An 18,883-nucleotide genomic window follows, 5' to 3' on the forward strand; every position below is an offset into this window, starting at 1 on the left:
GAGGCTGCTGGGGAGGCACAACAAAAGCATGCCCTGCTAGAGATGCAATAGGGGAGGTCGGCAGGGAGGGGAGAGGCTCAGGGAGAGCCAGCAGCCAGCAATGGAGGTCCAAGGGCTGGGGTTGATGGCAGTGAGGCAGTCAGAGAGAGTGAGGGAATGAGAAGGTCAGCACCGCCCCTGGTGAGGAGTCTGATGCTGGGGCAAGGCAGGCCTGGGAGACACTGCTGATTTTGGTTTTGAGACAAATGCTGTTCTTCAGGTCTCCCAGGGACACCAAGTCCTCCAGGAGCCTCACCAGGTGCAGGAGTCCTGCTGAGCACCTGCCTTTCCTTTCCATAAGGCACCAAAGCCCTGGGGTCCTAACCCCAAGAGGGCAAACCTCATCCTCTGTATCCTCAACACCATGCTCAGAAAAAAAAACTGTTGAAGGAGCCAAAGCAGAGTGCAGCAGGCCCATCTGAAGCTCACCTGCAGGGGAACACAGCTCCACAGAAGCAAGCCCTCTATTCACTCCTGGGGTATCCTCGATGGCACACTGGCCACATCTCGGGCGGATGGCACTCTTGAGATGCCCACTGGGAGGTCCACTCGCCCTCACCTCTCCCTAGGGAGAAGTCTCACCCCACCTGCTGCCCCCTCGCCTGGAGACTGCCTTGTAGGAGAGCTCTGTGACCCCTCAGCCTGGGAGCTCCTGCGCAAACCAAGCAGAAGTCACAAAAGTTTCAAGCTGTGCGGAAGATGTGGGGGCAGCGGCGGGCGCTGCAGTCCACGTAGAGTGTGGCTGCTCCCAGCGCTGGCCCCTGGGTAAACCTTGTCCAGTCCTTACCACAGGCCGAGTGGGCGGTCGCCTACCCAGTGAAGAGCCGGGAGCCTTTTGCAAAATTAACGGCTCGAGGCAAAGAGCAGTATTGATTGAGAAGTCTCTGCAAGACCAGGCACATGGCCACACAGGTAAGGAGAGGACGGACCGTCCGCCCCGCCCCGAGGGTACAAGCCGGACAGATGGCGAAGCTGAAAACCCTCCGCACAGGGGTTACGTCGTGATCCCAAGTTTGCGCGTCCTCGGGACACTGAGCCCGACGAACACTCCCAGGCCGCTGAGGTTTGACAGTGCCTCCGGACGCGACGGGAAATCTGTGGAACCCGGAGGGGAGGGCTCGCACCCCAAGTCCACTCCACGTCCCGCACCAGGAGGCAGGTGTCACGGCGCAGCAGGATGGGCGCGAGCCAGGCGAGCCGCACGGCCAGTGGGCCGCGCAGCGCCGCGAGGGCAGTGGCCCAGCAACCCCGGGGCGCCCGCTCAGGGGCGCGGGGTCCCAGCCGGGCTGCAGGCCCCGGCGCGGGCAGGTGCGCGCGGACAAAGCGCGGCGCGCGCGGGCAGCGTACCTGGGCACGCAGCTGGGGCTGGAGCCGTCCACCTCCCAGGTGGCGAACAGGTTCATGGGCACCGGCGTGTTGAGCGCGCCGGGCGCGCCGGGGAGGCCGAGGCGGCCCCGCTCGGCCATGGCGCCGGCCCCGCCGTCCCTCGGCGGCCTGGGGCTGCGCCGGCCGCGGGCGCGCGGCAGCGGGCGGGCCGGGCGCGCGGAGGGCGGCGGCGCGGTCACATGGCTGCCGGCGGGGCCGGCGGGCAGCGGCAGGCCCGCGGGCGGCGTCCAGACTGCGGCCGCGCCCGCCCCGCCGCGCGCCGCCGACGATTGGCCGGGCCGGCCGGGATCGAGCCCCGCGCCCAATCGCTGCCCGCCGGAAGTGAGGTGCCGCGCGCGCCCGCCGCCAGCCTCGAGAGCGCGCGTCTGCGCACAGGCCCCGCCCGGCGCGCGCCCGCCCCGCCCCCCGGGACGGCCTCGAGGGCCGCGAGGGACCCGGGCGGAGGGCCCCGCGGGGTCCGCGCGGTATTCTTCCTGCTTGCCGCACCGTGGCGCCCCCGAGGACGCTCATTGTCCCCCGGCTGGCCCCGTGTCCCAGCATCGGGGTCCCAGCGCATCCCCCACCCCGCACCTCCTGAGCCCTGCCGCCCCGCGTGTCCCCGCACAGCCCCCTAGAGCGCGGCGTCCCCCTCACGCCCTGAAGACGCCACCCACCCGCCCATGTCCTCTGTGCCCTGCGCCCTGCGCTGTGGTCGCAGGGCTGTGGCAGGGCCCAGGCGTGACTGTTTCGATTCCTGCCAGCTGGACACCCCGGTGGGCTTAGCCCGGGACTGTCCTCCTCGGCATTCAGCAGTGCTTTTCTAAGTTTTTCTTGAGACCCTGAGAACAAGTACATAAAGGGCAGAGTCCCTCCTGGCTGGGGATCGCAGTGCCAATAGGAGGCAACCTCCGGAGGTTGGGAACCCAGTGGGCTGGGACCTTGGTCAAGGCCTGTGGACAGGACATCTAGGTTCAGGGTCATCCCTTCCCATCCTTTTGGCGTCCTTTTGGTGCTGTCTATGGTCAAAATCAACAGACTTAGGAAAAGCTTTTCTGTCATGTCTTGTTTCTTTGTATCCACAGCTTCTCCTACTCCTGCCCCTGTGTTGCTGTCTACGTGTAGTTTTATTGAAACAATTCCAGCCCAAGCCAATCAGCTTTGAACCAGCTGTCTTTCCCTGTCCTTGGGGTTTACCACAGCAGTCCACTGTTCGCATTTTCTCCAGCAAAAGCTGGTGCTGCTGGCTCCCTCTGCAACTCCAGGATCTGAGCTGCAAACAGCTGCAAGCGCTTAAAGCCAGGGTCCCACTTTGGAGAAAACAAGGGACCTGTGTTTCCCACATGGTCCCCGTTCCTTCAGGGTGGTACAGCTGAAAGCCATGAGAGTCTGTCTGTCTGTGGCCAGCTGACTGGGGTATTGTCTTACACTGTGGTCCTGCTGGGGCCAGCAGAGCGCCTGTGGGACTAGTACCTAAGAGATGGGGGCTGTGTTCAGAGAGGCACAGCAGCCCCGGTGAGGACAGGCTGCCTTTGATGTGAGGGCAGAGGACAGGCATCCACTGACTTCAGCACTTGGCATGCAGTGTGGGGACAGGACGGGGGTGCAGTTGCAAACAGATGAATGGGCCGCCTGACGCTTCGTGTCTGTGTGCACCAGGCAGGCAGTACAGCCAGGATCCAGGGAGGAAATATGGGGTGATTAGCGGTGCACATTGGGGCTTGCCACCAGCAGCCACAGTTGAGCCGTGCCCCTTCCTTGTGCCAGGCACTATTGGAGTCCTCAGTGCCCATCCCCACCTTACAGAGGAGGAAACTGAGGCACTTGAGGTTCTGCAACTGCCACAGAAGGAGGCAGGGCTTGCCTCGCTCCTTGATTGCTATGGTGGAAAAGTTTAAATTCTTCTCAGGGCAGAGACAGTCTGACCACCAGTGCTCTGACCCTGAGTGACAGCCCAACCTGTGTTTAAACTTTTGTGTTTTTTATTTTATTTTTTTAAAGAGAGAGTGAGAGAGAGACAGAGAGAGAATTTTTTTAATATTTAGTTTTCGGCGGACACAACATCTTTGTATGTGGTGCTGAGGATCGAACTCGGGCCGCACACATGCCACGCGAGCGCGCTACCGTTTGAGCCACTTCCCCAGCCCCATGTTTTTTAATTTTTGAGGCAGGGCCTTGCTAGGTTGCCCAGGTTGGCCCTGAACTTGCAGTCTTCCTCCTGCTTTTGCTCCAAGTAGCTGGGATTACAGGAATATTCCACTGATGAATTATTTGTTTGGGTTTTGGCACTGGGGATTGAACCCAAGGATGCTTTACCACTGAGCTATATCCCCAATTCTTTTTCTTTTTTCTTTTTTTTTTTTTTTTTTTTTTGCCTGTCAAGAGACAGGGTCTCACTAAGTTGCTATAGCTGGCCTTAGACTTTCAATTCTCCTAGACTGGAGTGTAACTCAGTGACAGAGTGCTTGCCTAGCAATTACAAGGCCCCGAGTTCAATCCCCAGAACTGGAAGAAAGAAGGAAGGAAGGAAGGGAGGGAGGGAGGGAGGGGAAAACTTGCGATCCTCCTGCTTTGGCTGCCCAGGTTGTGCTGCCACATCCTGATGTTCTTGGTGAATTAAAGCTGAAGGGTTCCAAATGGTCATAGGACTTCATCAGTGATAAAGAAAGCCCAAAACCCTGGGTGACGGGGCTAGGCAGAGGTGCCAGCTCCTCTCCTGCAGTTCTACCTGTGGTCACAGGGGTTCCCTCAGCTTGCCCAGCAGGATGCGGGTGTTTCTAGCTGGGTGCTGTGGCCTATGGGCTCCTTGGAAACTCATTTATTAAATCAGTTTAAGGCAAGATGACACAAACTCGTTGTGGGACATGCAGCATGGGGCAGATGTGGTCCCTGACTGAAAGGGGTTCTCTTTGAAGCACAGAAACCACAGGTACCTCATTGTACTTCTAAGGGTGACAGGAGCACAGCATAGTGAGAGGACAATTGCTGACCCTGGGACTTCTGCTGCCCTCCTGTGGGAAGGCCCATGCACTTCTCTGCTGTTTCTTTCTTTTCTTTGTTCGAATTCGTTATACATGACAGCAGAATGCATTTTGATTTATAGTACACAAATGGAGCACAATTTTTCATTTCTCTGGTTGTACACAATGTAGTGTCACACCATATGTGCAGTCATACATGTATCTAGGGTAATGATGTCTGTCTCAGTCCACCATCTTTCCTACCCCCATGCTCCCTCCCTTCCCTTCCCTCCCCTTTGCCCTATCCAAAGTTCCTCCATTCCTCCCATGCCCCCACCCCCATTATGGATCAGCATCCACATATCAGAGAGGACATTCAGCCTTTGTGGGGGAGGGATTGGCTTACTTCACTTAGCATGATATTCTCCAACTCCATCTATTTACCTGCAAATGCCATGAGTTTATTCTTTTAATATTGAGTAATATTTCATAGTGTATATATACCACAGTTTCTTATCTATTCATCCACTGAAGGACATCTATGTTGGTTTCACAGTTTAGCTATTGTGAATTGTGTTGTTATAAACATTGATATGGCTGTGTCACTGTAGTATGCTGTCTTTGGTGAAGAGAGAGCCTACAGAATGGGAGAAATTTTTTTTTTTTTAAAGAGAGAGGGGGGAATTTTTTAATATTTATTTTTTAGTTTTTGATGGACACAACATCTTTATGTTATTTTTATGTGGTGCAGAGGATCAAACCCAACACCCCGCGCATGCTAGGTGAGTGCGCTACCACTTGAGCCACATCCCCAGCCCGGGAGGAAATTTTTACCACACACATCAGATAGAGCACTAATCTCCAGGATATATAAAGAACTCAAAAAATTTAACATCAAAAACAAACAAACAACCCAATCAATAAATAGGCTAAGGAACTGAACAGACACTTCTCAGAAGAAATACAAATGACCAACAAATATATGAAAAAATGTTCAACGTCTCTAGTAATTAGAGAAATGAAAATCAAAACTACTCTAAGATTTCATCTCACTCCAGTCAGAATGGCAGTTATCAAGAATACAAACAACAATAAGTGTTGGCGAGGATGTAGGGAAAAAATTCACTCATACATTGCTGGTGGGACTGCAAAATGGTGCAGCCAATCTGGAAAGCAGTATGGAGATTCTTAGAAAACATGGAATGGAACCACCATTTGACCCAGCTATTCCACTCCTTGGTCTGGAGCCAAAGGAGTTAAAGAAAGCATACTACTCTGCTGTTTCTTTGGGGGCAGCTCCAGTCAGAGGTGCCGAAACTCCTGGATGTGGCTTCTGTCATGTCCTGTGCCATAGGTGAAGCCCATGGAATGACTGAGCCACTATCCCTGAGGCAAGAATGGAAGCTTCTCACACTAAGGGCACAGAAGTCACACAGAGTGGCTGGACATGCACTCCTCTTTCAGGTAAAGACACCCTGGTGGCCTCCTGGGACAGCAACTGCATAGGGACAGGCCACAGGCAGGAAGGCTGAGCAGCAGATCCATCATTGCAGGCCATGGCCTGTGAGAGTAAGAGAGCTGTCTGTGGTTGGAAGGCTGCCTTTGGGGCACCACTGGAAGGGTGGCAGCTCACAGATACCTGCCATATGACTGCAGCATGATTTCACACCTGCTACACCACCCCCCAACGTAGCCTGAACTTCGTGGGCAAAGACAGTGTCTGGGCTCTTCCCCATGGTTGCCCCATTAAGTGGCCCACCTCATGGCTCCCAAGTCAGGTCGGAAGCACAGCTGAGCTGGTGCTTGCAGGTGCTCCCAAGGCCTCTCCATTGTCATGAATGTCGTGTCACCATCGGTGCTGCTGGCACACTTTGGCAGATGTGTGTCTCACAGAACAACTGAAACCATGAGGTGTCTTTCCAGGTGTCTGAGAAGTGTGAACAGTGTGGACAAGCATGGAGGTATGGACAGAGGGAGGCCTGTGAGCCTCTGGGGAGGCACAGATTCTTCTAAAAGCTGATTTGCACAAAACAACAGCATGAAACCCAGATGTGTGACTAGTGAATACAAAAGGTGTCAAGTAGGAGGAGGCTGCCTTTGGCTGTGTGGGAAATGGGAATAGTCATGTTGAGAGGAATCTCTGGTTGCTGACCCACGAGTTGTCCACTTGACGATGTCAAACATGTCTGCAGTAAAAACTCCACCATTGGCAAGGTTAAAAAGCAAGTTGGGGGAAAATCTTCCCAGCACGTTTCACCGGCCAGCATTTCTGCCAGTGATGCATCCGGTCCCTACAAACGCAGAAAATGCCACCCCCAAAGACCTGCACTCAGAGACAGGCAGGACATGGCCAACCGGAGGGGAATCATGGTAGAAGTCAGTCCCACTGGAGACGCCCATTTCCCCTGTCAGATTCCCTGCTGGAACATAGTGTTGGTGCACTGTGGGGGGTGGCCTGGGATTTCTCAGGTTCCCTGCCCTGCAGCAACACGTGTGGGTGATTCCTACAGTCAGACCAGTCCTGCCCCTCAGAGTGGAAGCTTGAAATCAACTCCAGGGATTTGAAGTGGAGCATAGTTAGGTCAGCCATGACGGAACCTGATAAAACATTCTACAGTTACTGACACAGTAAGTGCAACAGGCTGTGGTGGTGCACGCCCGTCATCCCAGCTGTTGGGGAGGCTATGGTAGGAAGATTGCAAATTCAAGGTCAGCCTGGGCAACTTAGCAAGACCCGTATCAGAATAAAATATTAAGGGCTGAAGATGTCTCTCAGTAGAGCTCTTGCCTAGTATGTGCAAGGCCCCCGAAGAAATAGTTAAAAAAATTGCCAAAAACTGCAGGCATGACCTGACTCTATTTGTTGAAAACAGAATGGCTGTGTAAATGCATGCATGTACAAAATATTGTTTACATGTAAGTGATTATGCAGGTCAAATACCTATTTTCATAAATATCCACAGCACAGGAATTAACCCAAATTGGAAAAAAAAAAATTCTCTCTGTGTGGTAGGAATTTAGTTATTTCATTCTTCTTATCTATCTTTCATGTTTTCTTCTATAATGAAATGTACTAATTGTGCAGGGAAAATAATGCATGCTCTGTGGTTGCACATCAGGATTGACTGTGGCCAAAGGGAATGCTGGGCGCCCTCTGGCTGGGTCTTTGCCCAAGCCTGGAGAAAGGAAATGAACAAAGGCAGGCCTCAGCCCTCCCCCTTTAACCAAGGACCAGCTCTGTAGGAGTACTGTTTAGCTAGGTGACAATCTTAATAGCAAGGGGAATTATACAAATCTGGAAACCATTAAAATACCCCAGTGGGAAACACTTAGAGGAGTGGCAGAAGATTCACCAAACAGTAAATGAGACGGTTTTCTCTGTTGTCATGACGATGGGGAACTGTAAGTGTAAACAAGATCAGGCTTTCACCTATCTCCTTAGTACAGACAGGTCCTAACAGGGCCTGCTACCATCTTGCTTCCCAGTGAGCATTCAGTTTGTGACCTCAAGTCCCTTTCCAAGCAGGAGAGGTTCTGGTCTGGCTCTCTTGCCCTGCACCTGGGGTGAGGAGACCTGGAGCAGACCTTGCAATGGCTTGGCAGTGGTCATTGGCACCCTGCCACAGGAGGACATGAAGAGGTGTCAGCTCAAATGGCAAAACTTGGGTAAAGGAATTTCTGATGATGGAGAAGTGACAACAGCAGTCAGGTCATGTCCTCCTCCTGGGGATATGAAGTAGCCAGCAAAGGGAATGCACATGAAGCACTGAAAACAAGGGAGACCAAGGGTATGTCACTATGTGAAACATCAGGAAATAGGAGCAGTGTGAGAAGGAGAACCAACAAGCAGTCCTGATAGGCCGTCCACAGTGGTCATCCTGGGCCCTAACATTAAGAGGGGACCCTGTGTTCAGACTCTAATGCTTCTCTGTATCTCCCACAGTGAAAATAATGTCACAATAACTGAGAACATAGGTTAAATATCAGGAAATTCTAAGGCCCTAACACTGTACAGAAACCAACCAATGATATTCATAGATAATTCACAAGTCATAATACCACTGACAACATGTATAAACCAAATGTTCAACTCATTGCCACTAGAGTAAATGTGGGAATAATTTCTGGTTTTTCTTAATTTTTATATAGATTTACAATTAGCAAAAATGATTCTAGCAATCTGAGAGCAACATTATTTTTTGAATCAAAGAAAGTCAGGCCATTTCTTAGTCCATTACTGCTCTTGTAACAAAAACCTTAGCCTGGATAATTTATAAATTATGGAATTTTTTTCTTACAGTTCTGGAGGCCAGGAAGTCCATGATCAAAGTGCCCCAGATTTAGGGTTTCTGAAAGCTGTTCTCTGCTTCTCAGGTGGCACCTCTTGCTGTGTCCTTGTGTTGGAAAGGGAAAGGTAGCTCCCTGCAGCCTCCTTCCCAAGGACACTAATTCACTCACTAGGACAGCTCCAACACTTCCCCAAAGTCTCCATCTCCTAATATCATCATACCAGGGATCAGGGTCCAACATGGACTCTGGAAGTCCCTGACCCTCAGATCACAACAGGCCAGATGGAGAGGGGCCTTAACTACCAAAGTCTCATCTGGAGCAAGCAAAAAGAAGTGGGAAGGACTCTGTTTTTTTTTTTGTTGTTGTTGTTTGTTTGTTTGTATGTGTGTGTGTGTGTGTGCATGCACACACACGCAGTGTATTGGGGATGGAACCCAGGGCCTTATGCATGCAAGGCAAGCACTCTACCAACTGAGCTATCTCCCCAGCCCAGGACTCAGGTTTTTGAGGACCTTCTTTAAAAGAACATTTTTGTGAGGGAGAGAAAACCTGCAGGAAGGGCCAACCCTCCCTTGTCCTGGAGTGGGCCAGCCAGCATGCAATAGAGAGGAAGGACAGGGGAGGGCAGGGAAGGAAGATTTGGCAAAACTTGGTGACCTCATGGGCTGGCGAAGGGGACGAGAGAGGAGGAAAGGTGCAGTGGTGCATGCCTCTAATTCTAGCAACTCAGGAGACTGAGACAGGAGGATCACAAGTTCCAGGCCAGCCTGGACAACTTAGCAAGGCCCTGCCTCAAAAAAAAAAAAAAAAAAGAAAAGAAAAAAGATAAGAAAGGACTGGGGATGTAGCTCAGTGGTAGAGCACTGAGTACTTCTGGGTTAAATCCCCTGCACCACAAACACTAACAATAACAGCCAAAACACTGCTCAGGTTTGGAAACAAGAGCCCCTCAGGGGAAAGAGGGGACACCACTGCAGAGGACACTGACTCCCATGTGGATGTTTCCCAGGCCCTGGCAGCTAAGGGCCACCCGTGCAATTTGCTAAGGGGCAACTTTAACTGCAGTGGGAGGAAATGAACTGGGGGCACATAGAGGGACAGCTATGCAGGGAGAGCTGCCTGGCAGGAGGGAAGGAGCACGCTCTGGGAGAGCCTCAAGGAGGGCTCAGGTTCTCTCAAGCAGGAAGAAAGCTCACCCCAGTCACAGGTGACCAATGTGGATGCCTTCCCCTGTTGAGTGGGAGGTCACATGTGTGTACCCAACTTTAAATTTCGCAATAGGCTGGAAGTTTGCAAAAATAGGTTCAGCTATTCTACTGACTCCCAGTGGAGTCTTGAAATACTGTGTGCTTTTGTCAAGCTCATTGAGCAGTACTTAGAAAATATGAGCATTTGACTACATTACAGGCTGAATTGGTCCCCCCAAAACTTACATTGAAATCCCAATGCCCAGGACCTCATAATGTGCCTGCATTTGGAGATAGAGCTTTTAACAGATGATTAAGCCAGGCATTAAGCCAGGCGCTCACCTGCATTTCAGCAATTCAGGAGGCTAAGGCCAGCCTGGAAAACTTAGTTGAGAACCTAAGCAATTTAGCAAGACCCTGTCTCAAAATTAAAAAAAAAAAAAATAAGGCCAGGTGTAGTTGTGTATACCTGTAGTCCTAGTGGCTTAGGAAGCTGAGGCAGGAAGATTGCAAGTTCAAAGCCAGCCTCAGCACTGGCAAGCTGCTAAGAAACTCAGTGAGATCCTGTCTCTAAATAAAATAAGGGCTAGGGATGTGGCTCAGTTGTTAAGTGCTCTTGGGTTCAATCCCTGGTACCAAAAATATTTAAAAATAAAATAAAAAGGGCTGGGGCTGGGGCTCAGAGGTAAAGCACCTTGGGTTCAGTCCCCAGTACCAAAATAAATAGATGCATAATGTAAAACGAGGCCACTATGATGAATGTCCTTATGAGAAAACAGGACCAGGACTCAGACACACACAAGGAGGCCCATGGGAGGACAGGGAGAAGGTGGCTGTCTATAACCCAAGGAGAGAGGCCTCGCGGTGACCAGCCCTGCCCACACCTTTGACCCCAGGCTGCAGCCTACAGACCATGACAGAATAAATTTTTGTTCGAGCCACCTAGTCGTGTCCCGGGGGATGCCTGAGGACAGCAATCAGAGTCTGATGGCGGATAGAGGGATGGAGAGAGGAGAGGAGTGGGTAAGAGCAATGGGATGAGTGCTCCCTGCAGAATATGTGCCTGCAGAGAGGCTCACAGTGCCACGCCTTCAACTCTGCTGTATGCTTGACATTTTCCCATAGCAGAGTGTCAGGAGGCCTTCTTTTTTATTTTATTTATTTTTTTGGATCGACCCCAGGGCCTTGCATATGCTAGGCAAGCACTCTACCACTGAACCACAACCCCAGCCCCTGGAGGCCTTCTTTTTTAAAAAATATGTTTTTAGTTGTTGATAGACCTTTATTTATTTGCAGTGCTAAGAATCAAACCCAGTGCCTCACACATGCCATGCAAGTGCACTACTGCTGAGCCCCCGCCCGGACCCTCAGGAGGCCTTCTTGCTGGCATGCAGGGCCCCAGCTCCAGGCTGTGCTTTCCCTCTCCTGGAAGTGCTGGGAAGCAGGTGCCTGGCAGAGGGAAAGGATGTGCCAAGGCAGAGTGAGAACAAGCACCTGCTTGCTCTCTCTGCCAGCCCAGGTAAGCAGGTAAGCCAGGCACTCCCACTGCCTTTATGGAGGGGGTGGGGGGAGCCTGACATTACAAGATGGAAGGCAGTTGGGAGGGGGCTGGTTGGATCCTGCAGCCTTGGCAGGAGGAGCCATGTTCAGCTCATCCCTGCTGTGCTGCCTGCTCTCCAGCCCTTCCTGACTGGCCTGTGTCTTCCCCTGACTCACTGGGTCATCTGAGGCACAGAGACACCTGTGGCCACATGTTCTGTGAGGAGGTCCAGAGGACCTTGGTCCTTAGCCCCAGGGACCCTGCCTGAGGTCGCCCTGTACACAGAAACCAGGTGCTTCTGTGGGTGCCCACTCAAGTCTTCCAGAGCCTTGTTCAATGGCTGGTGGGTCCTCGGGGCTAGGGGACAGGGCAACACCTGAGGCCCTGATACATATTGATTTGTCCTCCTCCTGGCTTCCCTTCTTTCCTTTTCTTTTACACATGGTAATTCTTCCCTTACTAGCTTGTAATGGCCAACCTTTGGCTCCCTTGCCCACCTGGATGCACCCCCAGGTGAATGTTTAATCGTCAGATGAAGAGGTGACTTTCTCAAGCTATTGGAACCAGAGAAAGGCTCTGTCCCAAAAAAGCAGGAGCTCACATACTCCCCCAGAACAAGACTGCCTGTGTCTCAGAACATTCCTGATGCCCCAAGTTCAGGGACTTTTCATTGGAGTTTCAGCCTAAAAGGAGCTGTCAAAAAGGCTCAGGATGTCCTTCTCTCATCCAGGGAGCTGTTGGCCAGGAAGGTGACATCTGAGCAGCTGACCCACTGCCCAAAGGAATCTTTTTCCTGCCTCTTGTCTACATGGAAGCATGAGGCTGTGCCCACCCAGAAAGGGGAACACAAAGACTCTGGTCCTTGACTTCTAAAGTGGACAGTGGACTGGAGCCCAAGTCTCACCTAACAGGGAAGGGGTAGAGACAGGAATGGGGGTTTGTGTCCCAAGCCACCCAATAGATAGCACTGCCCCTTGCTGTGCAGTATTTCTTTCCTTGTTGGGCAGAGGAGGAAAGGAAACTTGCAGAAAGTAAAGGACTTACCCATGGCCCCGCAGCAGGCAAGAAGGCTGCCCTGCCTTCAGGGTTCTGCCCTGGATCCCCTTGGACATGAGGACCTGTAGTATTATCAAGTGACCCAGGCTGACTGGAGTCAGGTGTGGTTGGTGACAACCGCAGAAACAGCTGCCTGGCAAGAAGCTTCTTGCTCATGATTTTTAGAGGAGCCTGTTGTATGGGCATGGACATGTAGGAAAGCCCCAGGCCAGCTAGCAAAGAGAGGGGCAAGGGGAGGTATGGGTGAGAGTCTTGCTATGGGTTCCCAAGTGAGGCAGGGCAGGGCAGGCCCACCACGGAGGCCAAGCAAGGGCATTTCAGGGCTCTGGGCTCTGGGTGGCACCCAGTGTCTGGGCCTTGGCCCTGGGATGATTTAGGGCAGGGGCCATGTCCTGGCTGCAGGAGCCTGATGAAAGAGTCCAGTGGGTACGGACTCAAATGGTTAGTCTGTACATCCAAGGCACCTTGCAGGCAAGTGGTCTGTTGTCTCTAGGACTTAGCTAGCCTGGGGGTGGTTCCTCCCTGAACCTAGGAGACCCCAACATGTCAACATGTAACAGGGCCCACTTTATGCTTTGAACCTAAGCATCGCAACTTTGAACCTAACCACTTCAACTTATTTTAAAATGCACATGTTTCTTTCTCTTCCTCTCTCCCTGCTCTTCCCTAATCTCTTCCCATCTCTAATCTCAGGGGAAATAGGATTACCTCTCTTCCCCATCCTAGGCAGAGCTTATCTGTTCCTGAGCACACACCCACCACAGGAAGGAAGTAATCCAGACTTTGGGGATGGCACCAGAAGATCTTTGGGGATGGCACCAGAAGATCTTAGAAAGGACTCTCTCCCAAATGAACAAGTGAATCACAACTACAACAGAGAACGAGTGGATTGTAGCCTTTGAGTCACCTCTTTAAAAATCCCCTGCTCCTGCTGATGGGCAATATTGGCATCAGATCAATATTGGCATCAGATTCACCATTTCAGATCAGAGTCGTTTTATCTAGAAGTTCCAAAGTTTTGATTCTGAGGCTATGCTGCTTAACTTCCATAAGAACATGTGCCTGTGAAATGATCACCCCACCCCAGCCCCCTGCTCCTGCTGACAGGCAGAATCACAGCCTCTTGGACAGGAGTCCCTGTGTTTCTCCTTTGCTGACAACGCAATAAACTTTCTTCTTCCTTTTTCTCAATACTGTGTCCTCATTATTGGTTGATATCAGGGACAAAGACCGAGCTTTCACCAACACACACATGTGACTTTTAGAAAGTAAAGAGCATGATGACTCCCGAGAGCCATCAGAAGCAGGCAGTTCTGGGGCTCAGGTGCTCCCTCCAGGTCTAACTCTGCTGGCAGGCCCTGAACCAAGAACCTCTGGTTTGAGTTTCATGTTCAGCTTAGAAGAAAGCTGTTCCCTTGTTCCATTCTGACACCCCTGTTCCTTTCCTGCTCTGTGAATCCCCTTAGAGGAAGGTCTGTGCCTGAGCCTCAGCCTGGCCCACCCTGCTTCTGCTGTGTCCATCCAGGTTGGTGAAGAAGAAACCCAGCCCTACCCTGCACTCAGAGTGTGATGATCACTGAGCCTTCTGGCTTCCCCTTCTGTGAAGTGCCAATGAGTGTCCTTCCTGTAGTACTGAGAAGAGGCTCAGGAGCACAGAGAAACTGCTCATGTTGGGTATCCACGTAGGGGCCTGGGGGTGTTGGCACCTTTGTCCCCGCATGCTGGGTTCAGGTCTGTCAGTCAGTCCTAAGTGTTTATAAAGCTTCTCCTGCAAAGACATTCAGAGAAAGGGCAGAAAAGGGGTCAGAGGGTGAGCAGTGGCATGCCCAGCTCCGTCCCTCCTCTCCAGCTGCTCTGCCTTCAGGCCTCTGTCCTGGTTCCCCTAGCTTTTGGCAAGTCTTCCTCCAGCTTCCTTCTGCACTGTAGCAGGCAGTGTTATGCTTTCAAGGGCTCCCTCCCTCACCCTGACTGGGGAGCATCCCACTGACCTCATCTCCCAGGACTCTGCATTCTCCTCTGTGGAGCATCCAGGGCTATCAAGCATTTGTCAGTGATTGGGTGCTGATGCTTTCAATTACTTCCACAAACCTTCCTCTCTCCAGGAGGTGCAGCTTACTATGCACCCTTGATTCAGTTGGAGCTAGTGATTTCAGAGTGCAGGTGTGGGGGAAGTGAGGGATGGCAGGTCATGGAGGTACTGCAGATCACTCACTCTGGGGATGGCCAGCTGCCGTGTTGGGAAGATATTCAAGCAGCCATACAGAGGGCCCCACCTTAAGAAATGGAGGTCTCCCACCAGTAGCCACTTTCATGGGATTAAAAGGGGACTCTGCAGTTCCATACACATCCTCGGGGGCCTGGCTAACAAATTGACCACAGTCTCCAGAGACCCTGCTACAGTTTGGATCTGGAGTGTCTTCCACAAGCCCATGTGCTAAAGGTTTGGTCACTGGCTATGACACCACCAGAGGTGGTAGGGAATTCAGGAGGTGGGGTTCAGTGGGAGGAGACTAGATCATGGGGGAATATCCTTGTAGGGGAAATTGGGACCCACCTCTTCTTCTCATTCTTTGCCCCCTGGCTGCTGTGAGTGAGCAGCTCTGCGCTACTACATGCTCCCTACCATGAGGTTCTGTCTTGCCACAGGACCAACAGCAACAGAACCAACCAACCCTGGACTAAAACCTCTGAAACTGTGAGTCAAAATAAACCTTTTCCTCCTTTTTTAAAAAAAATATAGTTAATGGACCTTTTATTTTATATATTTATTTATATGTGGTGCTGAGGATCAAACCCAGGGCCTCACACATACCAGGCAAGTGCTCCACTACTGAGTCACTACTCCAGTCCCTTTCCTCCTTTTAAATTGATTTATCTCAGGTATTTGCCATAGTGACAGAAAGCAGACTGACACAGACCCTAAGTCAGAACCACTCAGTCAAGCACCATCCAGGCCTCTGACTCCAGTAATTGTGTGCGATGATCCATGCTGATGCTGTAAGATGCTCAGTTTTGGAGTAACTTGTTTTGCAGGAACAGATAACTAATTTGCCAACAGATAACCAAGTTGGTGAGCCTAGCCTTGAATTTACAATTCTCTTGCCTCAGCTTCCTGAGTAGCTGGGATTACAGGCAGGTGCCACTGTACCTGGCCTGCATACAGCTTTAAAACATGTAAAACAATGGACAGATGGCCCTTCATGTCCATAAGTCTTTGGGTTCAACCAACTTCAGATGGAAAATATTTGGGAAAAAATTGCTTTGTATTGAATACTTACCAGCTTTTTTTTGGTCACTATTCCCTGTTTAAAGTAATATATCAACTGTTTACATATTATTTACATTGTAGTAGGTATTGCAAACAATCTAGAGATGGTTTGAATTACAGGGCTGGGGTTTAGTGGAAGTAGGTACTTAGAATACATGAGGCTCTGGGTTCACTGGCAGCTTCAGGAGGGAAAAGTTATCCATTGGAAATCTGAAATATTCACTTGTATTTGATTTTGTTAGTTTTGCAATTTTGTTTTTACTATTAGTCCTTAATGTCACTCACACTGCATTTTAAAACAAAGTAAGGTCGAGATTCCATTTACCCTTTCCTTTCCTTTCTTTCATTTTCTTTTTCTTTCTTCTTCTTTTCTAATACCAGGGATTGAACCCAGGGGCACTTAACCACTGAAACACATCCCTAGACCTTTTTACTTTTTGTTTAGAGATAGGGTCTCATTAAGTTGCTCAAGGCCTCCCTAAGCTGCTGGGGCTGGTTTTGAACTTGCCGTCCTGCTGCCTTGCCTCCTAATGGCTGGGATTACAGGCATTCGCCACTGGCCTGTGCCTGGTGTACCCTTTCCTTTTCCACTTGGAAATCCCAACACTATTGAAGAACCTATCTTTTCCTGATTTTCGGGCCCTACATTTCCTGTATACTTAGGCTTGTTTCAGGATTCTTAGATTTATTCCAATTGTCTCTCCACAAATACCATGTTGCCTTTGAGGTAGCTTTTAAATACAGAAGGGGAATTCTGCTTGAGCTTTTTACCCCCTCCCCACCTGCCTGCCTTCCTTTCTGGATTTTTTTCCCCCACTATTCTTGAGGATTATCTCTTTCAGATGACTTTAGGATCAGCTTATCAAGTTTTTTGAAAAATCCTGTTGACATTTCTATTGGGATCAAACTTACTGGTGAAGAATATACGTTTTTACAACGTTACTTCTATCTGGTAATGGATGTTTTTCTGATTCAGTTTGAGCTCCAGTCATGCCCTGCAATCAAGGTTTGGAGTTTTCAAAAACGTGATCTCACACATTTATTTTCAGGCTTCCTCTAAGAGATCCCTGGGTGTCCAGAGGACTGTGAGCAGCATCCGCAGACGTTTGAGGGCTGCGCAGGTAATAGGGTGTCTCTTGCTCAATTTCCACTTTGGGCGGGACCACCGAAAGGAGACTGTCACTGTCAAAAATTGGGGAGTCCTAGGGGGAACAGATAACAAGGGGCTGATGGTGCAGAGCGCAAGGCAAGGCGGCCTGGCAGAGTGTTCCCCTAGACGGGGGCGGCCTGGTCTCAGAAGACGGCTCCTCCCGCCCCACCGTCGCCGGTGCGGTCCGGATCTCCGCCCAGTGCTCCAGTCCCGGCCCGGCCCCGCCCCGCGGACAGTTCCTTGTCCTGTCTCAGGCCGCGATTACCGTTCCGGCCCCGCCCACCCTCCCCAAGTCCCGCCCACCCTCCCCCAAGTCCCGCCCAACCTCCCCCAAGTCCCGCCCAACCTCCCCCAAGTCCCGCCCAACCTCCCCCAAGTCCCGCTCACAGCCCCAGGTCCAGTCAGAGGTAGCGCTCGCCGCCAGGCCCCGCCCATCAATTCCGCCTACAGCCCTGGTCCTGTCTGAAGTCGCGCTCACCGCCGCGGCCCCGCCCACCATTCCCGCAAAACCTCCGCCACAGACTCTAGTCCTTTCCGAAGTCCAGCTAACTGCCCGAGCCCCACTCACCGCCCCGGCCCCGCCCACCCACATACAACTCCGCCCACATCCCCGGGTGCCGGGCCGGGCCCCGCCCACCCCGGGCCCCGCCCCGCCCCTCGCGCCCCGCCCCGCGCGCAGCGCGCTGCTCCGGAGGCCTGCTAGCCTGCTGTGTAGAGGTCCGGTGGCCGCGTCCCGCCCGGAGGTCGTCGGTTCGAGTCCTTGTTCGCGCAGCGGCTCTGGTGCCTGTCTTGATCCCGCGGGCGCGGCCGTTGCGGGCACCGCAGCCCGGCGCTCGTGGCGAATCTGCAGCCGCGAATCGGAGGGCCCGGCGCCGGCGGCCTCGCGAGAGTGCGGCGCGCACGGACGCGGGCGGCAGGCCTGGCGGGCTGAGGGCCGCGGGCTGAGGGCCGGGCGGCGCGGGCGGGCGAGCGGGCCGGGCCGGGTTGGGCCGGGCCCCGCGGCCGCACCATGACGGGCCGCGTGTGCCGCGGCTGCGGCGGCACGGACATCGAGCTGGACGCGGCGCGCGGCGACGCGGTGTGCACGGGCTGCGGCTCGGTGCTGGAGGACAACATCATCGTGTCCGAGGTGCAGTTCGTGGAGAACAGCGGCGGCGGCTCGTCGGCCGTGGGCCAGTTCGTGTCGCTCGACGGTGGGTCGCTGCGGGGGCGGGCATTCCCTCCCCGGGTCGGGACTCGCGCGTGTGAGTCGCTCTCTCGGCAGAAGTCGGTCCTGGCCGGAGTTCGGGTTTTGATGCCCAGCAGTTGGTATTTTGTCGCTAGATCAGTCTTGGTGTCACGTCTAAAATGTTTTTGTCTGACCCTAAGGTGCCGCGTTTATCTTCAAAAGTTTTTTTTTCTTTTACATGTTTTGCATTTGCTTTTATTTTGTTCTTATTTTTCCGGCGCCGGAGAGCTGGCTGGGGCTGGAGTCAAGTCCCTCCGCCGACTGGGGTCCCGGGCGGCCGGGCCGGCGGGGGCGTGGCTCTGGGCGGGGAGCTCTGCGGGAGGCGTCCCCGGCGCCGCCCGACCGCCCGCTCGGCCTGCGCCCGCCGCCCTAGCTCCTTTGGCACGGATCACTGGGTCCCTTTCTGGTGGGTCTTTTTCTGGGTTCTGTCTGTGCCATTTCCATTGTCGCCACCACAATGTTTCGTTTGTCGTATGTTTGTTTATTAGTTTTTATTTTTTTGCAGTATTGAGGATTAAACTCGGGTGCTGGGGATTGAGCTCAGGGCATTAGCCTCGTCTGTTGTACGTTTTACATGGTCTTGAAATCAATTGTTGTGTGTCCTCTAACTTTGTTCTTCTTTTTCAAAATTGTTCCTTTTGTAGTCCTTTTCCGCTTTCCTTGGTTTTTACACTAGGTTTGTATATATGTACGAAATTCCTGCTTGAGTTTTTAATGGAATTGCATAAAAATTTGTCGATACATGTAGGAGGATTTGACATTTTTAATGTGTTGAGTCTTCCAGTCCACGAACACAACATGTC

The 18,883-nt window shown here is 52.2% G+C and overlaps 2 protein-coding genes and 1 long non-coding RNA gene across 15 annotated transcripts in view; 2 read left to right on the forward strand and 1 right to left on the reverse strand.

Moving 5' to 3' along the window:
• Pacs2 (phosphofurin acidic cluster sorting protein 2) overlaps positions 1-1,538 on the reverse strand; it is a 76,179-nt gene extending 74,641 nt beyond the window's left edge. For all 7 annotated transcript variants that reach the window (XM_077800337.1, XM_077800334.1, XM_077800336.1 and 4 more), the window contains exon 1: positions 1,387-1,538. In XM_077800337.1, the coding sequence (XP_077656463.1) occupies positions 1,387-1,505 (119 nt within the window). In that variant the 5' untranslated portion in view covers positions 1,506-1,538. The remainder of the gene's footprint in view (positions 1-1,386) is intronic.
• Positions 1,006-13,584, forward strand: LOC144255495 (uncharacterized). The gene is made up of 3 exons (XR_013343793.1): positions 1,006-1,194; positions 11,135-11,365; positions 13,128-13,584. It is a non-coding gene; the product is annotated as an uncharacterized LOC144255495 (long non-coding RNA).
• A 4,247-nt stretch (positions 13,585-17,831) lies between these two features.
• Positions 17,832-18,883, forward strand: part of Brf1 (BRF1 general transcription factor IIIB subunit) — a 64,471-nt gene continuing 63,419 nt past the window's right edge. For all 7 annotated transcript variants that reach the window (XM_026405536.2, XM_026405528.2, XM_026405530.2 and 4 more), the window contains exon 1: positions 17,832-18,045. In XM_026405536.2, coding sequence (XP_026261321.1) covers positions 17,862-18,045 — 184 coding nt within the window. In that variant the 5' untranslated portion in view covers positions 17,832-17,861. The remainder of the gene's footprint in view (positions 18,046-18,883) is intronic.

The sequence above is a fragment of the Urocitellus parryii genome, chromosome 6, assembly GCF_045843805.1.
Source record: "Urocitellus parryii isolate mUroPar1 chromosome 6, mUroPar1.hap1, whole genome shotgun sequence".
Lineage (NCBI taxonomy): Eukaryota > Metazoa > Chordata > Mammalia > Rodentia > Sciuridae > Urocitellus > Urocitellus parryii.